A 22,683-nucleotide genomic window follows, 5' to 3' on the forward strand; every position below is an offset into this window, starting at 1 on the left:
GTTCCGTAGCGAAGTCAGTGACAACTTCAGCAGGCTTATAGTAAAGAATAAAAGACGAAAAAGTATGTCAGGCGATGCAAACGGCAACAGCTAGTTAATTAATAAAATCTGACCCGTTAATACTGTAGATTTAGTTACAAGAGAAAGTAGCCTAGCAGTGACCCAGGGGCATGGAGATAAACAGGTTCGCAAGATGATGGACTTAATATCGTATTTTGTTATTTACAGTATTTCACCTATGAAAAGTTCTAACTAGATATTTTATACATATAATTTCCTTCGGCATTTATACTGCCTACTTTGTAGCCGTAAATATCGGAATTACCCACATTACCCTTGTATGAGAATGTTTATTGCTCCAGACTTTTGGGTTGGCAGCACTGTTCACCCCATAACAACTACTCCCTCCCCCAGAAACCTTGCAGCCAATGAGAGCAGTCGATGCCCCCACCACAAGAGCAAGAGGGCGTTCATTACCTCACCAAATTGAAAAGTAACCAACCTGACCGATTTCAATATCGGGCAGGTAGGTCCCTTCACCAGTTTGAAAGGTTACCTACTTGAAGGGATCCCAACAGAAAACATACGTTTATTTACATACATACATTTTGTAATCTTGATGAATAGAACTGCGAAACTGCATGGTTTAAATTAAATGTTAACCTTAGTTAAGAATCTCTTTGAAAACAAAATACAAACAAAAACAAACAGAAAGAAAGAAACAATCTTGTCTTGATTCTTGATTAAGTTTAGGTTATTCGGTTATTGTCAGATTGTCAATTTGTTGTGTTGTAGACGTTGTCTTGTCAACATCAAATCAAATAAGCTAATTACTCAGTAATTATTTCGTGACCATGACTGCAAGATCGAGTTTTAAGTTGGAACAGTTACTTAATTGAGTTTTTTCTAAGGCTTTTGGTTTTAAAGGACAGGTTAGGGCCTACCCTTGTTTTAAAAACACCTAAGTTATTTAGTAGTTTTATATTTTAACTGAATGTTTATGTCTTAGTTACGAAGTACATTAGCTTAAATCATTACTTTTCAGTTCTTCCTCAGGAATCTTGAATAGACCTTAGAGGATCTATTCTATAATTTGTTGATATAAGTGTAATGGTACATCTCAACGAAAACGGATTGGTAAGTAAACTAGGCTTACACCACCAACCTTGCAGTAGGCCTAACAACTAAGTTATTGGCAATTTTAACTTTATATGAAGGCTTTTTAGTTACCTTGTTTGATCAATAACTATTCAATAGGCTACAATATTAACATAGAACCGGATAACCAAGAACCGGAAAACAAAAACCAGTTTTTTGACATTACAGATAGCCTACTACAGCAATTCTCCAACAAAAAGAAAAAAAAAATAGTTATCTTGGGTGACATAAACATCAAACTACAAAACCAAGATGATAAAGATGTTAAACAACTTTCAAACATATTAAAATCTCACAACTTACATCAAATTGAAACTTCTTTCACCAGAATAACCCCGACTTCAAAGAAACTGCATTGATGCCTGCATTACAAACATAAACCCATCATTAATTAAAGCTACAGCCCAACAAAGTAATATATCAGACCACGAAGCAATTGTATGCAAGATAACTGATTTCTCCGCTCCACTTACAACGCCTTTTAAAAAAATGATCAGGCCTATTACTCCTCAAAATCTAGATTTGCTGAAAACCAAACTAAAAAATGAAAATTGGGAAAATGTCTATCATAACCCCTCTGTAGACGACCAATATAGGGCACTAATCCAAACCATTAGACTAAATATGGATGAAACCATGCCCAGGTTCCTTAAAACCATCAAAAACAAAAATCCAAACCGTTTTTGGGATGAAGATCTGCACAAACTCAGAAGTAACCTACAGACCGCACAAAACAAATACAATCTAACCGGAACAGACAAAGATAACGCCACCTACAAAAACCTGAAGAAAATATATGACCTGGAAATAAAAGACAAAAAACGTAAACACACTTCAAACAAGATCAAGAGCTCCAGCAACCCAATAAAGGAAATATGGAACACCATAAACAAAGAAACAAACTCCAAAGTAGATCATATTGATAGGCCACTCACCCTGAACGTTAATCAAAACCTCACTAACGACCCCAGCTTGATCAGTGATACCTTCAACAGATACTTTGTATCCCAGGATAACAACACTCGAATAAATGATCCTCACCCTCCTACAGACCAGCATGAAACTACCAACTTAACACAAGCCTTTGAATTATCAAATTTTAAGCCAATAACCATGGACCAACTCAAACAGATCTTCAAAGCACTACCACCAAAAAACTCATGTGGGTATGATGAAATTTCAAATAGAATTATCAAACACTGCCAGAGCGAAATCGCACCACCCCTTCTTCATATCATAAACTCTTCGATTAACCAAGCAAAAGTCCCATCTGGAATGAAAACTGCAACAGTATATCCTAAATATAAAAAAGGAGACAGTACTTTGATGGAAAACTACCGCCCGATATCAATCTTACCGACATTATCCAAATACCTTGAAAGAATAATCTATACACAGATCATGGAACACCTAACCAACCTACTGATACTATCCCCTCATCAACACGGATTTAGGAAAAACAAATCTATCAACTCAGAACTAAATGAACTCCATGAAGCAATTACCATCCTCTGGGAAAATAAACAACCAGCATCAGGACTCTTCTTAGACCTACAGAAAGCCTTTGACAGCTTAGATAGAGATATACTGTTTGACAAACTATACCAAATTAATATAAAAGGAAACGCACTAAATTGGATTAAAGACTATTTCAAAGATAGGCAACAACAGGTTGAAATAATTCACCAGATAAATAAAATACAAACAAAAACTAAATCACCCACTCAACTAACTAAACGAGGAATTCCTCAAGGATCTGTACTCGGACCCCTCTACTTCTTGATATACATCAATAGCTTCCCAAATTATCTAACACCAGATAAAACTTGCATAATGTTTGCTGACGACACCACCATCATTTATCCAACATCATCTACAAACCATGCTGAAACAGAAAAAACCCTAAAACTGGCATCAGAAATATGTTCTTCACTAAACCTCAAAATCAATACATCAAAAACTGTCAACATAAACTTTACAGCATCGAATCAACCTGACCATAACCCACCTGCAAACTGCACCTCGATCACAATGGCAACAGAAACCAAATTCCTCGGTATCACCCTGGACAAAAACTTGTCCTGGCACCTACACATAGAAAACCTGGAAAAGAAATTGTCAACAACACTCTTTGCAATAAGAAGGATTTGGTCAGTGACTGATAAGAGTACGGCCAAAATAGCATATTTTGCCCTATTCGAAAGTCACTTGAGGTATGGCATCATAGCCAGGGGCTCAGCAGCAGACTACCATCTACAAAAGCTACTAATACTTCAAAAAAGAGCTGTGAGATCAATTGAACAACTGCAATATAGGGAACACTGCAAACCTTTCTTCACAACTAACCAAATCCTAACTTTACCCTCCTTGTACATCCTAGAAATAATGAAATTCCTAAAAAATGACCCCCCCCCCAACCAGAAACAATTGCCATAACTACAACCTCAGAAATTTACAGGCAAACTACAATCTACAACCACACAGACTCACTAAAACTAGCAGAAATCCAAAAATAATAGGAACTAAAATATTTAACACATTGCCAAACAACCTAAAATCAATAGATTCAAACACTCTTTTCATAAAAAAACTGAAACAATACTTAATCAAAAAACCTTACTATAGTCTAAATGAATATTTCGAAGACCACACACCCTACAACAATACAAAACAGTACCCAAAGAAGAAAGAAAAAGAAAAAACAAGAATTTTACGATTCCCTGGTCTCAACTACTATGGAGAAGAGGACCTAAAAAAAAAAGATATATATGTAGGCTACCTACTTATATAGGCTTAACTTTATAGTTTTTCATCCCATAATATATCACAGGTTCTCTGTGAAAATGTACCCAAGTTTTTTCTCAACAAGGCTTTTAGTTCTGTTGGCCCGAATATATCGATTATTCGATATATCGTTTGGTTAGTTGTAAGGTTAACCCAACTTTTCCGGGAACTGGTTAACTACGACTGAACTTTGCGTCGGTCTCAGAGACCGTGGGTCACCACTGCAGGGTTAAGAATAAAAATGGAAGAAACCATTCAAATTCTTAAAAAGTTGTGTTCTGACAACTCCGCAAATCACCTTTGTGTGTATCTATCTAATAGTGGATGAAATTGTTAGGACAAGACCCTTTGTTTAGTTTCATTTTTACAATATGTAAGGCAATTACAATTATACCCTGGTTTGTAGATTTTTTAGTTTTTGTATTAACTTGTTGGTTTTGATACTTTTCATAAAAGATATTTTGTTTTTGGTTAATATTGATACTAGTTTTATTGATTAAATACCAGTATCAATAAAAATGTAGGCTAAATAAATCATAACTGAATTCGATGTTTACATTGGGGTAAAAAAGGAATTGTTGAAAAAAATGTATATTTAAGTTATTTATCGTTATTCATCCGATAATAGGCTATAAAGGATTCAAACTAGGTATAAGATGAACCTCAAGGAAAGGAGAGCGGAAGGGGACGACAAATATAATTTTCTCTAGACACCACTTAAATGTAAAATTGAATGTATCCTCTGAATTTTACTTCTCTGATGTAACTTAGCCTAATTAAAAAAATTATTAGGCCCAAGGATGTTTCAGTTATTACTTTGCAATGAACAATTCAAAGTATGTCTATTAATTGGGTGGAGCCTACGGGTATCACTTGTAAGTCACTGGCCTAAGTGTATCACTAGTACTATTAGCCAATGAGTTTTTTCTGTTGCAGACAATGGAGAGACCAATGTTTCCACCAGGCACTGCCACACTTCTTGATGAGTTAGACAGTAAGTTCAATTTTAAACTAGCCTAATGTTAACTTTTTTTAGTTTATAAACTATGGGTTGTGACCATTTGGAGTGATTGGGTGGCGGATATATGAGGTCTGTTAAAAAACAAGGATTTTCATTTTTTGAACAAAATATTTAAATTGTTGTCGTTGCCTTCAAAATAGTTCCCATTATGCACTTGTGCCGGCGCTTCTTCCAAACCCTGAAAAAATTCTTCGACTCAATCTTTAATAGACTTTAAGTGCTATCAACTATGGGGTTTTAATGTCATCTTCGGCTGTAAAACGACAACCCACTGGGATGATTGAGCCTTATATATAACTTAGCCTAATGCTGGTTCACAAGCTCATTCGAGTGACAATGACATGACGAACATGACTATAACCTTAGTGTTGAAACTAGTCGTTAATAATTAAAATGAGTTAAAGGGGTACTAATGCTTTTATAATGTTTTCTAATACCATATATATATATATATATATTAGAAAACATTATAAAAGCATTAGTACCCCTTGAAAATCTCCTGAAAATGAACAAGCATTTGACATAAAACCACATAAGGACAGGACGACACGTCTGTCGGGCCAGCTAGTAAACCTACTGTCGGGGAAAAAAGTTTAGACACTCGAGTTTGGAGCTCTACAGAAAAGTAACCTACTAACTTAGAAAAACACGTAGTATATATAAATTTTCGTTGTTTAATTCTACGTATTCCTGTGAAAACAAAAAATTTTTAGCTCGTTTAGGAAATTTTTTATTACAGTCGGAAGGCAAAAACTCCCTGTTTTTAGAGTAACAAAAACGATCTTATGACTTTGAAAATTCGCACAATGTAAACTAAAAGTCAGAACTTTATCAAACTTTAATACAATATAGACACATATATAATGAATTAATTTGTGAAGTTTCAGAATTTTTACTTTACCCAAACAGTTTTTGTTGTAACTTTTGTAAATTTACTTTTTCTCAGAAACGGTAAACGCTAGAAAAAAAATGAAAAGCTTGTTTCGAAGGTGGTTGGTTTTGTATTTGAAATATTAATACTGTTCAACCAAATTGTTACACATGTTATTAATATAGATTAACAAAAAACTGGATGATCTCGCGCCTGCAAGGAGTGCAGACGCCATCGCCCGCGCAGGAATCCAGTGCAGTGTTGCCACGATGGACCTTGACCGAGCGTAAGGTGATTCACGCAGTGTGTCACCGAGTGATGACTGACTCACAGGAAATATCGTGTTTTGCATTCTTCCAAAGGGTCCAAAGTCCAAATATGTCATCAGTAATCCACCTCAGGCTGTCAGAATTCTGGATCCGACCTCATTGTCGGATTCTGAATATGTAATGATTGTCAGTGCGATATGTTTTTTTAGAAGTGAGGGAGAAATGTTAGGGGATAAGCGATATCCAGCATATCAAAATCAGATCCAAAGCCCTCATTAGAAAAGGTGATGGGAAATGGTTAATAATATATTCTGTTCAGTTTTGACTCAACAGTTTGCAGCCCATCGCTGCTCAGTGTCCTGGTGTTCAATTTGGCAACACTGTACAGGGTATGCGCCCAGCCAGAGCCTGCGGCGGTCTGGAAGTGCCGTATTCGGCCGCTGCATTATCCAAATTAAATGTTAACTTATATAAATAATATGCGTAACAATGTGGTTGAGCAGTATCAATATTTCAAATACAAAACCAATGACCATCATAACAAGCTTTTCATTTTTTTTCTAGCGTTTGCCGTTTTTGAGAAAAAGTTAATTTACAAAAGTTACAACAAAAACTTTATGGGTAAAGTAAAAATTCTGAAACTTCACAAATTAATTCATTATATATGTGTCTATATTGTATTAAAGTTTGATAAAGTTCTGACTTTTAGTTCACATTGTGCGAATTTTCAAAGTCATAAGATCGTTTTTGTTACTCTAAAAACAGGGAGTTTTTGCCTTCCGACTGTCATAAAAAATTTCCTAAACGAGCTAAAAAATTTTTGTTTTCACAGGAATACGTAGAATTAAACAACGAAAATTTATATATACTACGTGTTTTTCTAAGTTAGTAGGTTACTTTTCTGTAGAGCTCCAAACTCGAGTGTCTAAACTTTTTTCCCCGACAGTATATATATATGTCGTCCTGTCCTTATGTGGTTTTATGTCAAATGCTCGTTCATTTTCAAGATGAGCTTGACGCATCGCTCAATCACGTCCTGGTTGATGTTCGTTTGCTATAGGCTGGGGCTCGTTCGCTGTGCTCACTTGCCTTCAGGTTTAGCTCGTTCGCTACACTAACTCGCCTCCAGGTTGAAGTTCGCTCGCTACGCTCACTCACCTCTTGGTTGAAAATTATCTGTTGTCATAAATTAAAAAGAAAATAATAGTGCTGCACCCTGTTGATAAACCTATTATCTTTTTAATGTTATTGAACATCACAGAATCAAACTGTTTAGTTGAACCAGCTGTTAAGATTCTTTAATTCCATTTAAATTTAAGTACTCATAAGTTTAACATGGGAAACTCCAGAGCCAGTAGGCCTTTTAACGGATCTGCACCAAACTTCACACAACTTCATTACAATCTGTCGAGCGGTTTCGTAGTCCATAACGTTCAAATATAATATACAAACTTCCTCTTTTATAAATAAAGATACATATATAAAATTTTGAACAAATAGTGTTTTTGGCCTCTGGGGACATGTAAATGAAATAGTAAATCGGTCCCGGGCCCAAGTCTTACCATGAGACCTACGGTAATACCTTCTTCCCTATAGGGAAATTCACTAATAAATAAATTTGCCTAGTTTGATCAAAATATTATATCCATAAATACCCCCGCCGCAGCAAGCCTGCAGACTTAGTGAATTCCCATTTGCCTGATTGGATTTAAACTAAAATGTCTCCTTAAAAATATCACATTTATTCCCTATTTAAACAGAATTAGTTTAATGAGTACTTAGGTTTGCTGCAACAGGGAGGGTAAAAAGTTTTTTTTATGTAAAATATTAAAAGGTACTGCGGTTTAGTAAGAAATTAATGTATTTTCCAAATTTGATCAAAATATGTTCATAAACAAGCAAATTTACAACAGTTGACTTATTCTCCATAAGAATAACATGGGAATTTTAAAATTACAATTTTTTAGAATTTTCTCCGTAACAATTAGGCGCATAATAACGCTTCAATATACTAAATTATTTGTTTTTAGCGAATTTCCCTATAGGGAAGTAGCTATTACCGTAGGTGGCACGGTAAGACCTAGACCCGGGACCGATTTACTTTTTCATTTTGATGTCCCCAGAGGCCAAAAACACCATTCGTTCAAATTTTTATATATGTATATATATATATATATAGACATATATATATATATATATATATATACGTCCGTGAACGCGATAACTTGAGTAATTTTTGTCCGATTTTGATTAAATTTGGTTTAAAGGTGTAAAGCGGGATAAACTTGAATGAGTTCGCGAACCAGCACGATCGGACCATGGGAACGGGGCTTTACGGGGGGTTTTATGGGGTAAAAATTGGTTTTTCTCACTTTTGACCCTTAAAACACAAAATTTCCCGATTTCTCTTTAGACCTTTTTAAAGAGCTTAAAAAAACAAATAATTTAGTATATAAAAGTATTTTTCTTCGATTACTAGTAACGGAGAAAATTAAAAAAATTGTAAATTTAAAATTCCCATGTTATTCTTATGGAGAATATTGTCAAATGTTGTAGTTTGCTTGTTTATGGATATATTTTGATCAAACTTGGCAAATTTATTTATTTTGTACTAAGCTATCAATATTTTACTCAAAAACACACTTTATTAGTTTCCTTGTAGCAGCAAACCTAGGTACTCGTTAAACCTAATGTTATTAAAATATATTTAACTGAATATCAATTCAGACAAGGAAATTCGCTTAGTCGGCAGGTTTGCTGCGGCGGGGGTATTTTAAGCTCTACAAATGGTTTAAAAATAAATTGTGAAATGTTGTGTTTTTAGGGTCAAAAATGGGAAAAACCTATTTTTAGCCCATAAAACCCCCCATAAACCCCCGTTCCCATAGTCCGATCGTGCTGGTTCGCGAACTCATTCAAGTTTATCCCGCCTTACACCTTCAAACCAAATTTTATCAAAATCGGACAAAGTTACTCAAGTTATCGTGCGGATGGACACACATATATATATATATATATATATATATATATATATCTATATATAGATATATAAAAATTTGAACGAATGGTGTTTTTGGCCTCTGGGGACATCAAAATGAAAAAGTAAATCGGTCCCGGGCTTAGGTCTTACTATGAGACCTACGGTAATAGCTACTTCCCTATAGGGAAATTCGCTAACAAGCAAACTACCTTATAAGAATAACATATAAGAATAACATGGGAATTTTAAATTTACAACTTTTGAATTTTCTCCGTAACCAATAACCGTACAGAACACTTTGATATACTAAATTATTTGGTTTTTTAAGCTCTGCATACTTAAGTGGTCTAGCCAATACCTTTGAAAAGGGCTCTTAAGAATATATTCATATGATCGCGGTGGTGAGGTTTTTTTTTACATTACATTACATTTGTTGTCATGAGAGCCGAAGCCCCCTGACTGCTTACCCGGTACCTATCCTTTAGGACATACCCGGGCCCCATGATGTAGGCCGAAGCTTACGCATCAACCTTTAGCACATCATGGGCGGATGACTTAAGGTCATCAGGCTCGCCGGCTGCCGAAGCAGACCCTTCGGAAAGAGGGTTGCCCCTCAATCCTAACCAGGGATTCCGGCTGCTTGTTTAAGCGTCACTCCACCTGGGTTCCACTAGGTCGGAACCTAGAGGTCCATGGTAGAGCGCCCCGACGCATTTAGTGCAAGCAACACTCGGGACCTATCTAATCCCTGACAGGCAGAACCCGCCATCAATAGCCAGGAGGAAGGGGACCATCAGCACGCTGACGGGGGGAACCCCAACCTCCCATTTACACCGCTGCCCGATCGAGGCCTTACCCATTGCTGGGAAACCAGAGGTAACCAGAGCGATAGATCCCCAGATACCCCTGGCGGGCTCGGACCCAGCACCCGATCTACTTCGTTTGCCCGTCAGACCCAACATCACTGCCAGGCCATCAGGGTTTCCCAAAAGGAGGCAGGTATAGAAGTGGGACCCACCCGGATGAACCTATCCACCAGAGGTGGCGACACCCTTGACTCAATTGAGGTTCCGGGAAGAACCCCCCACACTCAAGATAACCATACCGTCCGTGCTCAGAGACAGGGATTGGTTTGCATAAGTACCTACAAACCGTTGCCCTCACACTGCGGAAAGTTACAGTTATACTGCGGTGGTGAGGTGCAGGGATGGAAGCGGCAGACATGACTGCTTAAGGTCAATGTAATTTCTTGTTTTTACAGACTTGTGGGGTGTGTAGAATGAAAAGCCGCCCGCGCCATCCTATTCCTGATTCCCTCTCCGCTATTTAATTGACGCCTATAACATATATTTTTCTTAAATTGTTCTAACTTCTATCTGAAATTGTACCAGTAGACGTTTCTAAAAAACTGTAGTGAACTTTAAAAGGGTTCAAATAAGCCATATTTTTAAAGTTGGGTTTTTGTTTACTGTTTTTTCTTTTTTTTACCACCCTCATGAAATGATTTTGTTGTGGTCGCAGGGGACGACAACGAGTTGTAGTGTTTGCAGCGATGTTCAAGATTTTGCCGCTACCTGGGGAGCTTATAATGTCTTGGTGTTCGTGGGAATGTTCAGGATTTTGTCATGATCACAAGATTAAGACCAGTTTCATTAGGCCGCAGCCTAGGGCCTCATTGAAAGGGGGGCGCAGCATTTAGTGGAAAAACAACTTTTTTTTAAACTCAACAAATTGTTTTCTAAAAATAATGAGTCACACTTGCAGGTAACGATAATGATGTCCCCGTGATGGCGTGATACGTTGAAGATTTTGTTGTAATCGCGGGTGACATTAATCACGTCCTCGTGATAGCGGGAGATGTTCACAATTTTGTTGTAATTGCAGGCAATTCTATTGACAAGCCCCCTGGCTGTAACTGCCACTGATCACCAATCAAGACGATCAAAGCCTCAGCAATTATTAATTATTAGCAAGTATTGTCTCAATAAATAAGGGTCAATAAAAATGAAAAAGCATCAAAATGTGTTTTTTTTTACATAATAAAGATGTGTGCTGCCAAAAAAATTAAGAAAAATCAAATTTAACTAGCTTTTAAATGGAGGACTTTGTATATTGAGAGCTGAGCTGTATGTTCACTGCAATTTAATAAACACAATATATTCAAAAATTTGTTTGATTTGTTCACTTTTAAATTGTACTTTACAGGTATAAAATTTTCACAATATAATGAAAAATGCATCAAAATTTTTAAATGAAATGCTAGAGTTTAATTTAATACTAAACCTAAGCTAAAAATTCATTAATTGTACTGTCAATACAATTATATCGTCAAGACAATAAAGTATTTATTTATTTATACCAATTTAAAGAAATTATTATATTTTTAACACATTTCCTACCGACTGTCACACTCTTCTGTAACTGAGGGATGAGTATAGTTGGTAGCTAATGTGTTAACAGGTTCCCTACCGACCGTCACACTGCTCTGTAACTGAGGGATGAGTATAGTTGGTAGCTAATGTGTTAACAGGTTCCCTACCGTCCGTCACACTCCTCTGTAACTGAGGGATGAGTATAGTTGGTAGCTAATGTGTTAACAGGTTCCCTACCGACCGTCACACTGCTCTGTAACTGAGGGATGAGTATAGTTGGTAGCTAATGTGTTAACAGGTTCCCTACCGACCGTCACACTGCTCTGTAACTGAGGGATGAGTATAGTTGGTAGCTAATGTGTTAACAGGTTCCCTACCGACCGTCACACTCCTCTGTAACTGAGGGATGAGTATAGTTGGTAGGTAATGTGTTAATAACGTAATATCAAAATATCATTAAACCCTTGGCTCATTTTCTTAAAAAGGTTTGTTTGTCTCGTGTATGTAAAATGCCATTGACATGAGAGAAAAAGAATCTACAGTTGTTTGGTGAAAGGGCGGCAAATTTAGCACTTGCCCCCTCCCACCTAAAAAAAATGTATAGCTGTTGCCCTGGATACCACTTTTGAGACACATTTTTTGTCTTATGTTATGCATGCTAGAAATTAAATACACAAAAATGATTGTAACAGACATGTCTATCTTACTATAATGTTAACTTGTTTTTCATGTTACCTAGTACCACAAAAGTATGCCTTACTACAAATACACCCTTAAAATTTTTATTAGACAATTATATTTCTGAAACTGTGTTAAAATACAAGAAAAATACCCCCGCCGCAGCAAACCTGCAGACTAAGCGAATTGCCATTTGCCTGATTGGATTTACACTAAAATGTCTCCTTAAAAATATCACATTTTATTCCCTATATAAACAACATTAGTTTAACAAATTCTTAGGCTTGCTGCAACAGGGAGGGTAAAAAGGTGTTTTTTTGTAAAATGTTAATAGTTTAAAATAGTATGAAATGAATGCATTTTCCAAATTTGATCAAAATATGATCATAAACAAGCAAACTACAACAGTTTACTTATTCTCCATAAGAATAATGTGGGAATTTTAAATTTACAGTTTTTTTATGTTTTCTCCGTAACCATTAGGCGCATAATAACGCTTCAATATACTAAATTATTTGTTGTTTTAAGATTTACAAAATGGTTTGGAAAGAAAATGCTAAATTTTAGGTTTTTAGGGTCAAAAATGGGAAAACCCAATTTTCGCCCCATAAACCCCTTTTCCCATATTCCGATCATGCTGGTTCGCGAACTCGTTCCAATAAATGTAGGTTTACACGCTTGTACCAAATTTCATCAAAATCGGATGATTTTTGCTCGAGTTATCGCGCTAACGGACACATATATAAATATATATATGAAATTGAACGGATGCGGTGTTTTTGGTCTCTAAGGACCTCAAAACAAAAAAATAAATCGGTCCCGGGTCCAGGTCTTACCATGAGTACTACGGTAATAGCTTATTCCCTAGGGGAAATTCGCTAATACAGATGACCAATAATTGTAAACATGCATGTTTATCTACATTTTAGTATAAATATTAACTGTATCTCACTTGAAAAAGTATTATTAGACGCTTTATTAAATTTCCAAAACTGTAAAAAAAAATGGGACATACATAAAGATCCTTTTTCTTTTCAGAAAAGCTCATGGTGCTCCTAAGAGATGGAAGGACATTAATTGGTTATCTACGCAGTGTTGATCAATTTGCGAACTTGGTACTTCACAGAACCATTGAAAGGATCCATGTCGGTAAAGAATATGGAGATATACCAAGAGGAGTTTTTATAATTAGAGGGGAAAATGTTGTTCTTCTTGGTGAAATTGTAAGTAGTTGGTGTTGTAGTTGTGTTTAGTATATTTTTTCCTGGGGAGCGAGCTGGTCTAGTGGTTAGAGCGCGGGACTCCGGTTCCTGGTTCAAATCCCGCCAAATCACCAATGGAGTTTATCTAAGTGATAATGCCGTAACCCCTAGGTCTTAGCCTGAAGTAATGTGAAAAACAATTCCGACTCGTGCCTAGCGTCCTAGGACAAAAAAGTATATTTTTTCCTAGGTTCATGTTATGAGTATAAATAGATTTTATAATTTAGTGTATTTTGTACCTAAATAATACTATAGTTTGAGTTATTATGGTGACCTGAATATTTTTCTTGTTGGTGAGGCCAAAAATCAAGTTGGATTTGAGTTACCACAGGAGTGAGTGAAGTAAATTATTATATTGTAATTAATTGTAGTAGGCCTACATGAATAAAAATATTTAATGAGGTTTTGGAAGTGCTCTGTCAGTGTCCTGTCAAGCTAAATGGAAAGTTCAATACCATTACAGTATTTTACTTTTTTTGTCTCACATCAGTTAGATCTTTGGGATCTTTATCTATTTTATGTTTTAATTGTATCAAACTTAAGATTTTGTTGCCTTTTAGGACAGTGAGAAGGAGGCCAATTTGCCTCTCGTAGAAGTTTCTGTTGATGACATTCTAGATGCCCAGCGGCGAGAGCAAGAAGCCAAACAAGAGCACGACAAGTTATTGGCTAAGTCTCTGAAAGAACGAGGACTTAGATTAATACCTGATCTAAGCCATGATGACATGTTTTAGTATATTTTGTTTATAACATTTCGTAAGCAATGTGTACTCTTCTTTTAAACTACTGTAATCTCATTCTAGTGCATCCCACAATGGTATTTTTTTTTTTTATTGTATGGTTGATTGTATGGTTGGATGGTTGATAATTATATAGTCATATTAAGCAGCCACATCTCTGGTTTCACTGATACCTAGACACTTGTAACTGAACCAATGACACGTAGTCATTTTATCATTATCATCCTGTCTTGTATGGGTTCTTTTGCAACATTCACTTATAAATTACTCACAAATAAGACAAAGTAGAGTTGGTTAATCAGTGGCCAGTTGACGAGGATACTGGGATTGTATGTAGTCTAAATTTTGTTTGGGATTGGGAAATTTGGAGTAATCGCTAATAGTCTATGCCAAGCGTTTATATCTGGTAATTAACTGAGCATCCATACGTGGTAACAGATGAACAAAAGTTAGCATAGGCTACTTATTTTTCTTCCTAAAATTGAGTTTTTTTCAAGTACGGTACTTGAAACACGTTTAAACTAACAAGTAAGTTCTAATAAATTTATGTTATTTTTATCTTAAGATTTGTTGTTTGAGATCTATTGTTTTTACTGCAAGAGTTTGTTGCCAGAGACCCAATTTTTAAAAAATATCAAGATTTGTGTTTGTTCTACTAATTTGAATTTAACATCATAGGAAGGAAATCCCATTGCCAATAGTGTCAGAGGATAGTGTTGCTCAATTTTAATTGTAATTAAAGAATTATTTGTTTAATATTTTCATTTCAGAATTATATTAAAGTAGGATGCTTATTTAGTGTGTCAGAGTCTTTTTGCAAAAAAAGTACCAATCATGAAGACTATTGATTCAAGGAAGTTTGCTTTTTAAAGTTTGTTCAAGAACCTTTCAGTTTTATTCAATTGCTTTTTTGAGAGAAACTGTTTGTTTTGTATATTTATAAATAAGTGTCAGATAATCTTTGATTGCATGTATCAAGTCATCAAAATAAGACTGTATTTTGTAATATGCATTAATCTGATATTAAAGATACTATTTGAATCTAAATTTCATAACTAATCAATTTTACCTGTTATTTGTGCCTTAAAATCTCCTATATTTACAGGTTATTATGAAATTTACTATGGATGTTCAACCCAGAAGTAGGCTATCTTCAATTTAGGTAAATTTGTTAGGTTTAAGTTTGAAAAAAAAAACACGCACAATAATTACTCATACAAGATTGGTTTGATTGGCTGGTAGACAAATATTTTTTTAAAGTGTTAATTCCTAGAAGAAATTTAATAAGTAGGTATAATGAAATTAATCTGCTAACCGATAATCAGGTATCATTAAAGCCTGTGATGGGGACAATGTAAGAGTGCTTGGCCTTAGGTGGTTTGTGTAGAAAAATAACATTATCGTATTTCCCTAGACAGGGAAGTAGCTATTATTGGAGCAGGCATGGTAAGACCCATGGCCGAGTTATTAGCGAATTTCCCTATAGGGAAGTAGCTATTACCGTAGGTCTCATGGTAAGACCTAAGCCTGGGACCAATTTACTTTTTCATTTTTATGTCCCCAGAGGCCAAAAACACCATTCGTTCAAATTTTTATATATCTATATATAGATATATATATATATGTGTGTGTCCATCCGCACGATAACTTGAGTAATTTTTGTCCGATTTTGATAAAAATTGGTTTGAAGGTGTAAGGCGGGATAAACTTGAATGAGTTCGCGAACCAGCGTGATCAGACTATGGGAACGGGGGTTTATGGGGGGTTTTATGGGGTAAAAATAGGTTTTTCCCATTTTTGACCCTAAAAACACAAAATTTCACAATTTCTTTTTAAACCATTTTGTAGAGCTTAAAAAAAGAAATAATTTAGTATATTGAAGCGTTATTATGCGCCTAATTGTTACGGAGAAAATTCAAAAAAAAATTGTAATTTTAAAATTCCCATGTTATTCTTATGGAGAATAAGTCAACTGATGTAGTTTGCTTGTTTATGAACATATTTTGATCAAATTTGGAAAATACATTAATTTCTTACTAAACCACTGTACCTTTTAACATTTTACATGAAAAAAAACGTTTTTACCCTCCCTGTTGCAGCAAACCTAAATACTCATTAAACTAATTCTGTTTAAATAGGGAATAAATATGATATTTTTAAGGATACATTTTAGTTTAAATCCAATCAGACAAATGGAAATTCGCTTAGTCTGCAGGTTTGCTGCGGCGGGGGTATTTTTTCATCTTGATGTCCCCATAGGCCAAAACACTATTTCTCAAAATAAAATTTACATAGTAGTATGTGTGTGTGTGTCTTTTGGTAAGTCAAGGAATTTTAGTCTGATTTTGATGAAATTTTGCATGAACATGTAGGGCTGTATGTAAAAAAAATGTACATTTAAAATCACCATGTTATTCTTTTCAGAAAAATTTAAACTTAATTTTTTTTTTTTTGGCCAATTTATTTTAACGAATTTCCCTATAGCTATTACCATAGGTGGCACGGTAAGACCTAGGTTTGGGACCAATTTACTCTTTAAATTTGATGTCCCCAGAGGCCAAAAACACCATTTGTTCTAATTTTCATGTATGACTGGGACAGTGGCGTCGTCCTGTAATCCAGCTACTAGGAGGTCACAAATTGTGGATATTTATAGGCATGCACTGTGGATGCAATACTCCCTGGTGTGGATTAACGTCCGCACGAGTGAGTAGAACGACTATCCGCAGTACTGTCCTGACAATTAGACCAATTCGTATATACCAAGGAAAAAAATGTGGTTCGGATTCCACTATAAACAGTAGGTCCCTTAGTTGCCATTAGCTGTATAGGCTATTAAACACAGGGGCTCCGCCCCCAGGCCCCCTATCTGTTAGTCGTTATTTAGAAATTTAGGAAGGGGTGAGAGGCCATCACCAAGAAGCCAGGGAAATTTCAAGTCCGTAGCACACCTAGAAGTGGTCTAGATAGCACTCATAGCATTTCTCAAGTCTCTGTCAAATTTGAAGTAAACGGTTCTAATGCCCATACCAATATCTTATGTCCATACTGTTAGTCGTCATTAGTAGATTAGAGTTTAGTCTTTACAATTCAGTCAGTGAAACAGTCAATATTACGTTATATTAATTTGGCAAATATATTTGAGGAGGTTGGCAAGTTAATTTCAAGCTCCACCTTAAAGAACACCTTATAAAAAAATGTTTGCGGTAAGAGAGAAAAGTAATAATATAAGGGGAGTAGGGTTTGTTATAGTAAAAATGGATATGAAATAACAAATTGTGATATTTTTTCCCCATTGTGGGGTAGTGGCTAATTAGCAGTAGTTAGTAACGTTACCAGATTGAGTCTTTTGTGCAAGGAAATTAGTAAAAAGAAGACGAATTACTAAGATAAAGTAGAAACTAATAATTTTGTATATTAAAATTTTTAGTATAGAACAATTATAGTGAACTTCATATATATTAATTAAAATGTATTAAGAGTCTTCATCCCCCTAGGTGTAGTTCCGTTTTGGGGAGATAGCCTTGGGGGGAAGGTGGTGTGGACGGGCGGGTAGCGCGGGGTCATTATGCGCGCCTTTCTGAAAACATTGTGTAAACAAACTACTACTAAAGACGCGACTCCGCACCTACGCACGCGCAGCAGCAAACTTATCGATCTTTTACATCACTAGCTGTGAGCGTGAGGAGCCCTTGTGGCGAGCGCAACTAATATTGTTTGTTAATATCAATAATATGCGTAACATTGTGCCTTAGCATTATGGATATTTACACAATAAATACAATGACCTTCAAAACAAGCATTAGTTCATTTTGTATTAAAGTTTTATTAGGTTTTGACGTTTGGTTTACATTTTACGAAAAAAAAGTCATGAGATAGGTAGTTTTTAAATCTCAGAAAGTATTAAATTAGAAAGTAAAATTAATTATTCTTAAAATACCATGAAGTTGTGTATTATTAGAATAATTAGAATTGCTCATTCTAGCTTAAAACAGCAATTTTACTTAAAAGTTTCATTATTTTGGCATGTGCAGTTGTGAATAACTTGTCAATAATATGTTTCTCGTGCGTACATAGCTTAGATCACAATTTCTCTATAGTAATTAGTTATTATGTCAATAGTGTCAACAGATACAATCAAGATAAATTTCAAAGTAGTTTTTGATAAAAGACCTAGGTAATAATGAATTATGCACCCATCATGGAAAGATAAATTTAATACAACTTAAGCTCAGAACAAATATAAAATAATAATAGTTTGTATGAGTGTGTTTCAATATAAATGTGTTTAGACTGACAACAAATTTGAACCTTACTATTGGCAAATTATGATATGCAACCTCAATGTACAAAATGTAGGTTTAATGAATACATTATTGCCTTTGAATTACAATTTAAATGTAAATTAATATTTAATTTGTATTTAATAATCAAGCCTATGAGACAATAATTTACATTACATAAGTTAAAACTATTTACATTAAGTATAAAGAAATTTAGGTTTGATTAATGTACGCCTACGGTTTTTAATCCTTCTTCGATTTTATTGTCTTTGGATGCACATAGTGTGCTGGATTCCTAATAGTCATTGATCTGGTGTGCCGTGGATCGATCAGTTCTGGCAGTAGGCAATCTATATAAAAGGCTTTTAGAGGATTTACCATTTTTTCTTGCCAAAAAGTGTCGTCCCGATCTATAACCTCCACTCGATTTGATTTGTAGAGGGTGTACGGTGATTGTCCTGTATTATGGGACACAACCGCTGCAGAACATCTAGCCTCATATGACCTGCCCTTAGAGAAGTTGACTCGTTTTCCACCTACTACTTTTGCAACGGCTGAGTTAAAATGTTCAGCTGGATTGTTGCTGTCTTGCAGTATCAAACTTCTGGCATTATCAACCAAATAGCTTAAATATGTGTTTCATTATCTTCTGATACATTCCACATTGCTTCATGGCAGGAACATAGTTTTTTTCTGACTCCTTCGGTCCTTGGCAAAAATACTTGAGACTCTTGCAGTGGAGGTGTTCACCAAAAACATGGCTGGCGGAATTGGCCAAATCTTGCTGCAGTTGCAACACCGTTTTACCACCGACCGTACTACTTTCTTTTTTCCTGTGCTTTGCAGCTTTTGTCACTGCTGATCTTAGGCGTAAAATATTGTTCCTAAGCAATTTCCGCATTTCAAGAGGACCGGATTTTGTATCAGAAGCAATACCACGCAGTTTCGGGCAGTAGTTTCTTAAAAGATGATTTGTACATTCAATTTTGTCTACTGTCCAATTATTATATGGTCTCGTGTCCAAAATTTGGTTGTACACATTAAAGTCTCCATCAGCCAGAATAGTTCCATACACTGCATTATACATTTCCAGACTCCTTTTAAATCCTTCCACAATTATATCTGCTTCCATGCTGGCTGAGCACCCATCCCAGTTTTTGTAGCACCTATGGTCCGTCGCTGGGGTCGCACTTGTTTCTGCTCGAGAACAAATGTTACAATATTTGTTTCTGACGCCCAAGAACAACACCTTTTTTGTGTGTGCACCAACAATAGCAGCCTGTACAAAATTTAATAAGATTACAGTCATTATTGAGCGGAGCGAAGCGAAGCTCTTATACTACACTCCTGCTTTTGTTTTACAAATACTCCTCCTGAACGGCTGAAGCGATCTGCACCAAATTTTGCACAATCATAGTAACCAACCATGGGAAGGTATAAATCTGAAATGGTACAAATCGGACCACAGGGCTTTTCCCTACATGAATTTAAAATTTTGGAAATTTAACATTGGCCTTATGGGTTAATTGGTTGCCATGACATTATTTCCTAGATAATAAAAAGGTAAACAAGAGTCGCAACATATGTTAGTCAACGAATCATCTAAATAGTACATTACAAATACCGTACAGAGAAAAAGGGAAGAACGATCGGATTAATATCATTGAGCATAATTTATTACAAAATGAATAACCAATAATTATTAGTGTCGCCGGAATAAGGCTGATGCACCATTGACTTAATCGAAATAGCCATTCCATTTAAGTGAACCAAATATATAGGCCTACAATTGAATTTGTTTACTGCAAGTAGACAATCCATTGACGTGAACCAGACGTACCATTGACTTATAGCAGTGGATATAGCAGTTAGGCAATTCATTTATGTGAATCAAATGAACCATTGCTTTGGATCCTGCTAGTACTGTAGTCAATTAATTCATTTACGTGGACCAAAATTCCATTGAGTTTGGATACTGCAAATATACATTCCATTTAAGTAAACCTGAAGTAAGCCTACCATTGGCTTTGGATACTGCAAACAGGCATCTTATTTGTGTAAACCAAATGGACCATTGACTTTGAATACTGCAAGTAGATTTTTTATTTATGTGAAGCAGGTGTATCATTGATTCATGATACTGGAAGAAAACAATTTACGTGAACCAAATGTACTATTAAGTTTAGATACTGCAAGTACACAATTCGTTTACGTGAACCAGACGTACCATTGACTTTAGAACCTGTAAATATACATTCCACATAAGTGAGCCATTTATTTGGTAATTCGTACCATTGACTTTGGATGCTGCAAATAGGCATTTTATTTATGCGAACCAAATGTATCATTGACATTGGATACTGCAAGTAGACATTTAATATATAAGAACCAGATGAAACATAGACTTTGGTTCCTGTAAGTAGACAATTCATTTACGTGAACCAGACTTATAATTGGATTTGAATAATGCAAATAGTAATTCCATTTATGTAAATCAAATAGATTATTGATATTGGATACTGCAAGTATTTAATCTCATTTACGAGAAACAGATGTGCCGTTGACTTTAGAAAAGTATTGGATTAATATGCCAGCTCCGCTCAATAATGCAAGCAGACAACTGCATTGTACACCTAGTAATAAAGATACAAGATAAAATTAGTCAATAATTAAAAAGATTTCTAGAATTTCTTTAATGTGTTCCATGTCATCACACATTCTAAACGGCTACCAGCTTTATTAATTAGATGCTAAATTAAAGTAAAAAAAAAATAAATAAATAAATATAAATAAATAAATAAAGTAAAACATCACCCAAATAAATAAATAAAGTAAAACATCACCCGTTAGAAGTAAGGTAAAGAGCAGGTTGTAAAGATCCCATACACAAAATGGTCAATAAAGTGTAAGATTCTCTATCAAAAGTATTGTTAAAAATGTGTTTGGTTGGGAGACTCGAATATTGGCAGTAGTAAGTGAACATGTACATGTACTTTAATAACAAATATTAATAAACAATGCATCGCGAATATTGGAATTTTTGCGTGGTGAGCTACTCAGATTAGCCCATCTAGAAATAAGAGTAAGGTAAAGTACGCTACGTGAGGGTAAAGTGTGAAAATGTGAGGGTTGTAATTGGTTTGTAGTTCTTTTTTTGATAGAATAAATAGCCTACTTACCACCCCCGACAATGCATTGTAGTTTGTACGGTAGGATCACTTAGACCAGCTGCCATCCGCGACAACTGTCAAAACCGGAATTCCATCATTAGTAAATCTTCCCTCATCGATCGCATGTTGAATTTCTTGTTTGGCTGCCTTTTCCATTTCCACCAAAGCCGCAGCTTGCCAACCATCGGAAACTTGGTCATGGTATTTTATGTACGTGTTGGTTGACATAGAGGGAACTTCCATGGCTGATAAAAGCTCCTCCAGCTGAGAATGACCAATGCCAATTGCCATGGTACCTGCTACACTAGCAGTGTTTATGTCCATTATTTCATTGCAATCTCTTTCTGTGCTTAGTTTACAAATGAGATTGCACATATTGCACTTCAATGTAAACACGGATTTTAAACCGAATCTATTTTCTTTGATGCAGTTCATGTTTGATATTGTGCATCCCATCGTGTTGTTGTGGTCATTTATCTTTTTAACCTCTTGAAAAAAATAACTAAAGTCCACTACCCTTCTTCCAACAACATCTAAAGGGGTGATGTCATCTCCGTACTCATCAACTGAGTGAACTCCTTCGTTACTGTCACTGTTGTCAAAACTAATTACATCATTCAACGTTTCATCTGGTTTTGTAGGCACGCTGTACGTTAAACTCCTACGGCTGCGAGGTACGCACGGCGTACTGCTACACAAACTGAAAAAATGTGAATTAAAATGAATATATACGATTTTGAATTTTTTAATTGTAGGCCACCATATTGGAAAATGGCGGCCATTTACAAAAATTTCATTTAATTATTTTTGAACCTCTTTAAAAACAAGGGAATGTTCCCCATTTAAAGTTTGCTGTAAAATCATTAGTTACTGAGATCCCAATGGTGGCGCACTTAAAAAAACCACCCTGTAGATTCAATATTTAATCACTGGTGATACATAAATACAGATAGCACAAGACTAGACAAACCGTTTAGCTGAGAGAGGAGTAAGCTGATGGATAGTAAGTAACAATGTTAATCACACTTTTTGAAATAAATTGAAACATAGGGAATGTAATATTAATTCACTCAGGGTAACATCAAACACATTAAC

General features: G+C 35.4%; 1 protein-coding gene across 1 annotated transcript; it reads left to right on the top strand.

The window, feature by feature from the left end:
- Positions 1 to 629: 629 nt before the first annotated feature.
- Positions 630 to 15,143, top strand: LOC129005065 (U6 snRNA-associated Sm-like protein LSm1). The gene is made up of 4 exons (XM_054433856.1): positions 630 to 1,137; positions 4,879 to 4,936; positions 13,172 to 13,356; positions 13,956 to 15,143. Exons 1-4 carry the CDS (start codon positions 1,111 to 1,113, stop codon positions 14,127 to 14,129), a joined length of 444 nt encoding a protein of 147 aa, XP_054289831.1. The 5' UTR covers positions 630 to 1,110; the 3' UTR covers positions 14,130 to 15,143.
- The last annotated feature ends 7,540 nt before the right edge of the window (positions 15,144 to 22,683 follow it).

Source organism: Macrosteles quadrilineatus, unplaced genomic scaffold (genome assembly GCF_028750875.1).
Source record: "Macrosteles quadrilineatus isolate MER2022 unplaced genomic scaffold, UCM_ALF_1.0 Scaffold_15__1_contigs__length_3749704, whole genome shotgun sequence".
NCBI lineage: Eukaryota > Metazoa > Arthropoda > Insecta > Hemiptera > Cicadellidae > Macrosteles > Macrosteles quadrilineatus.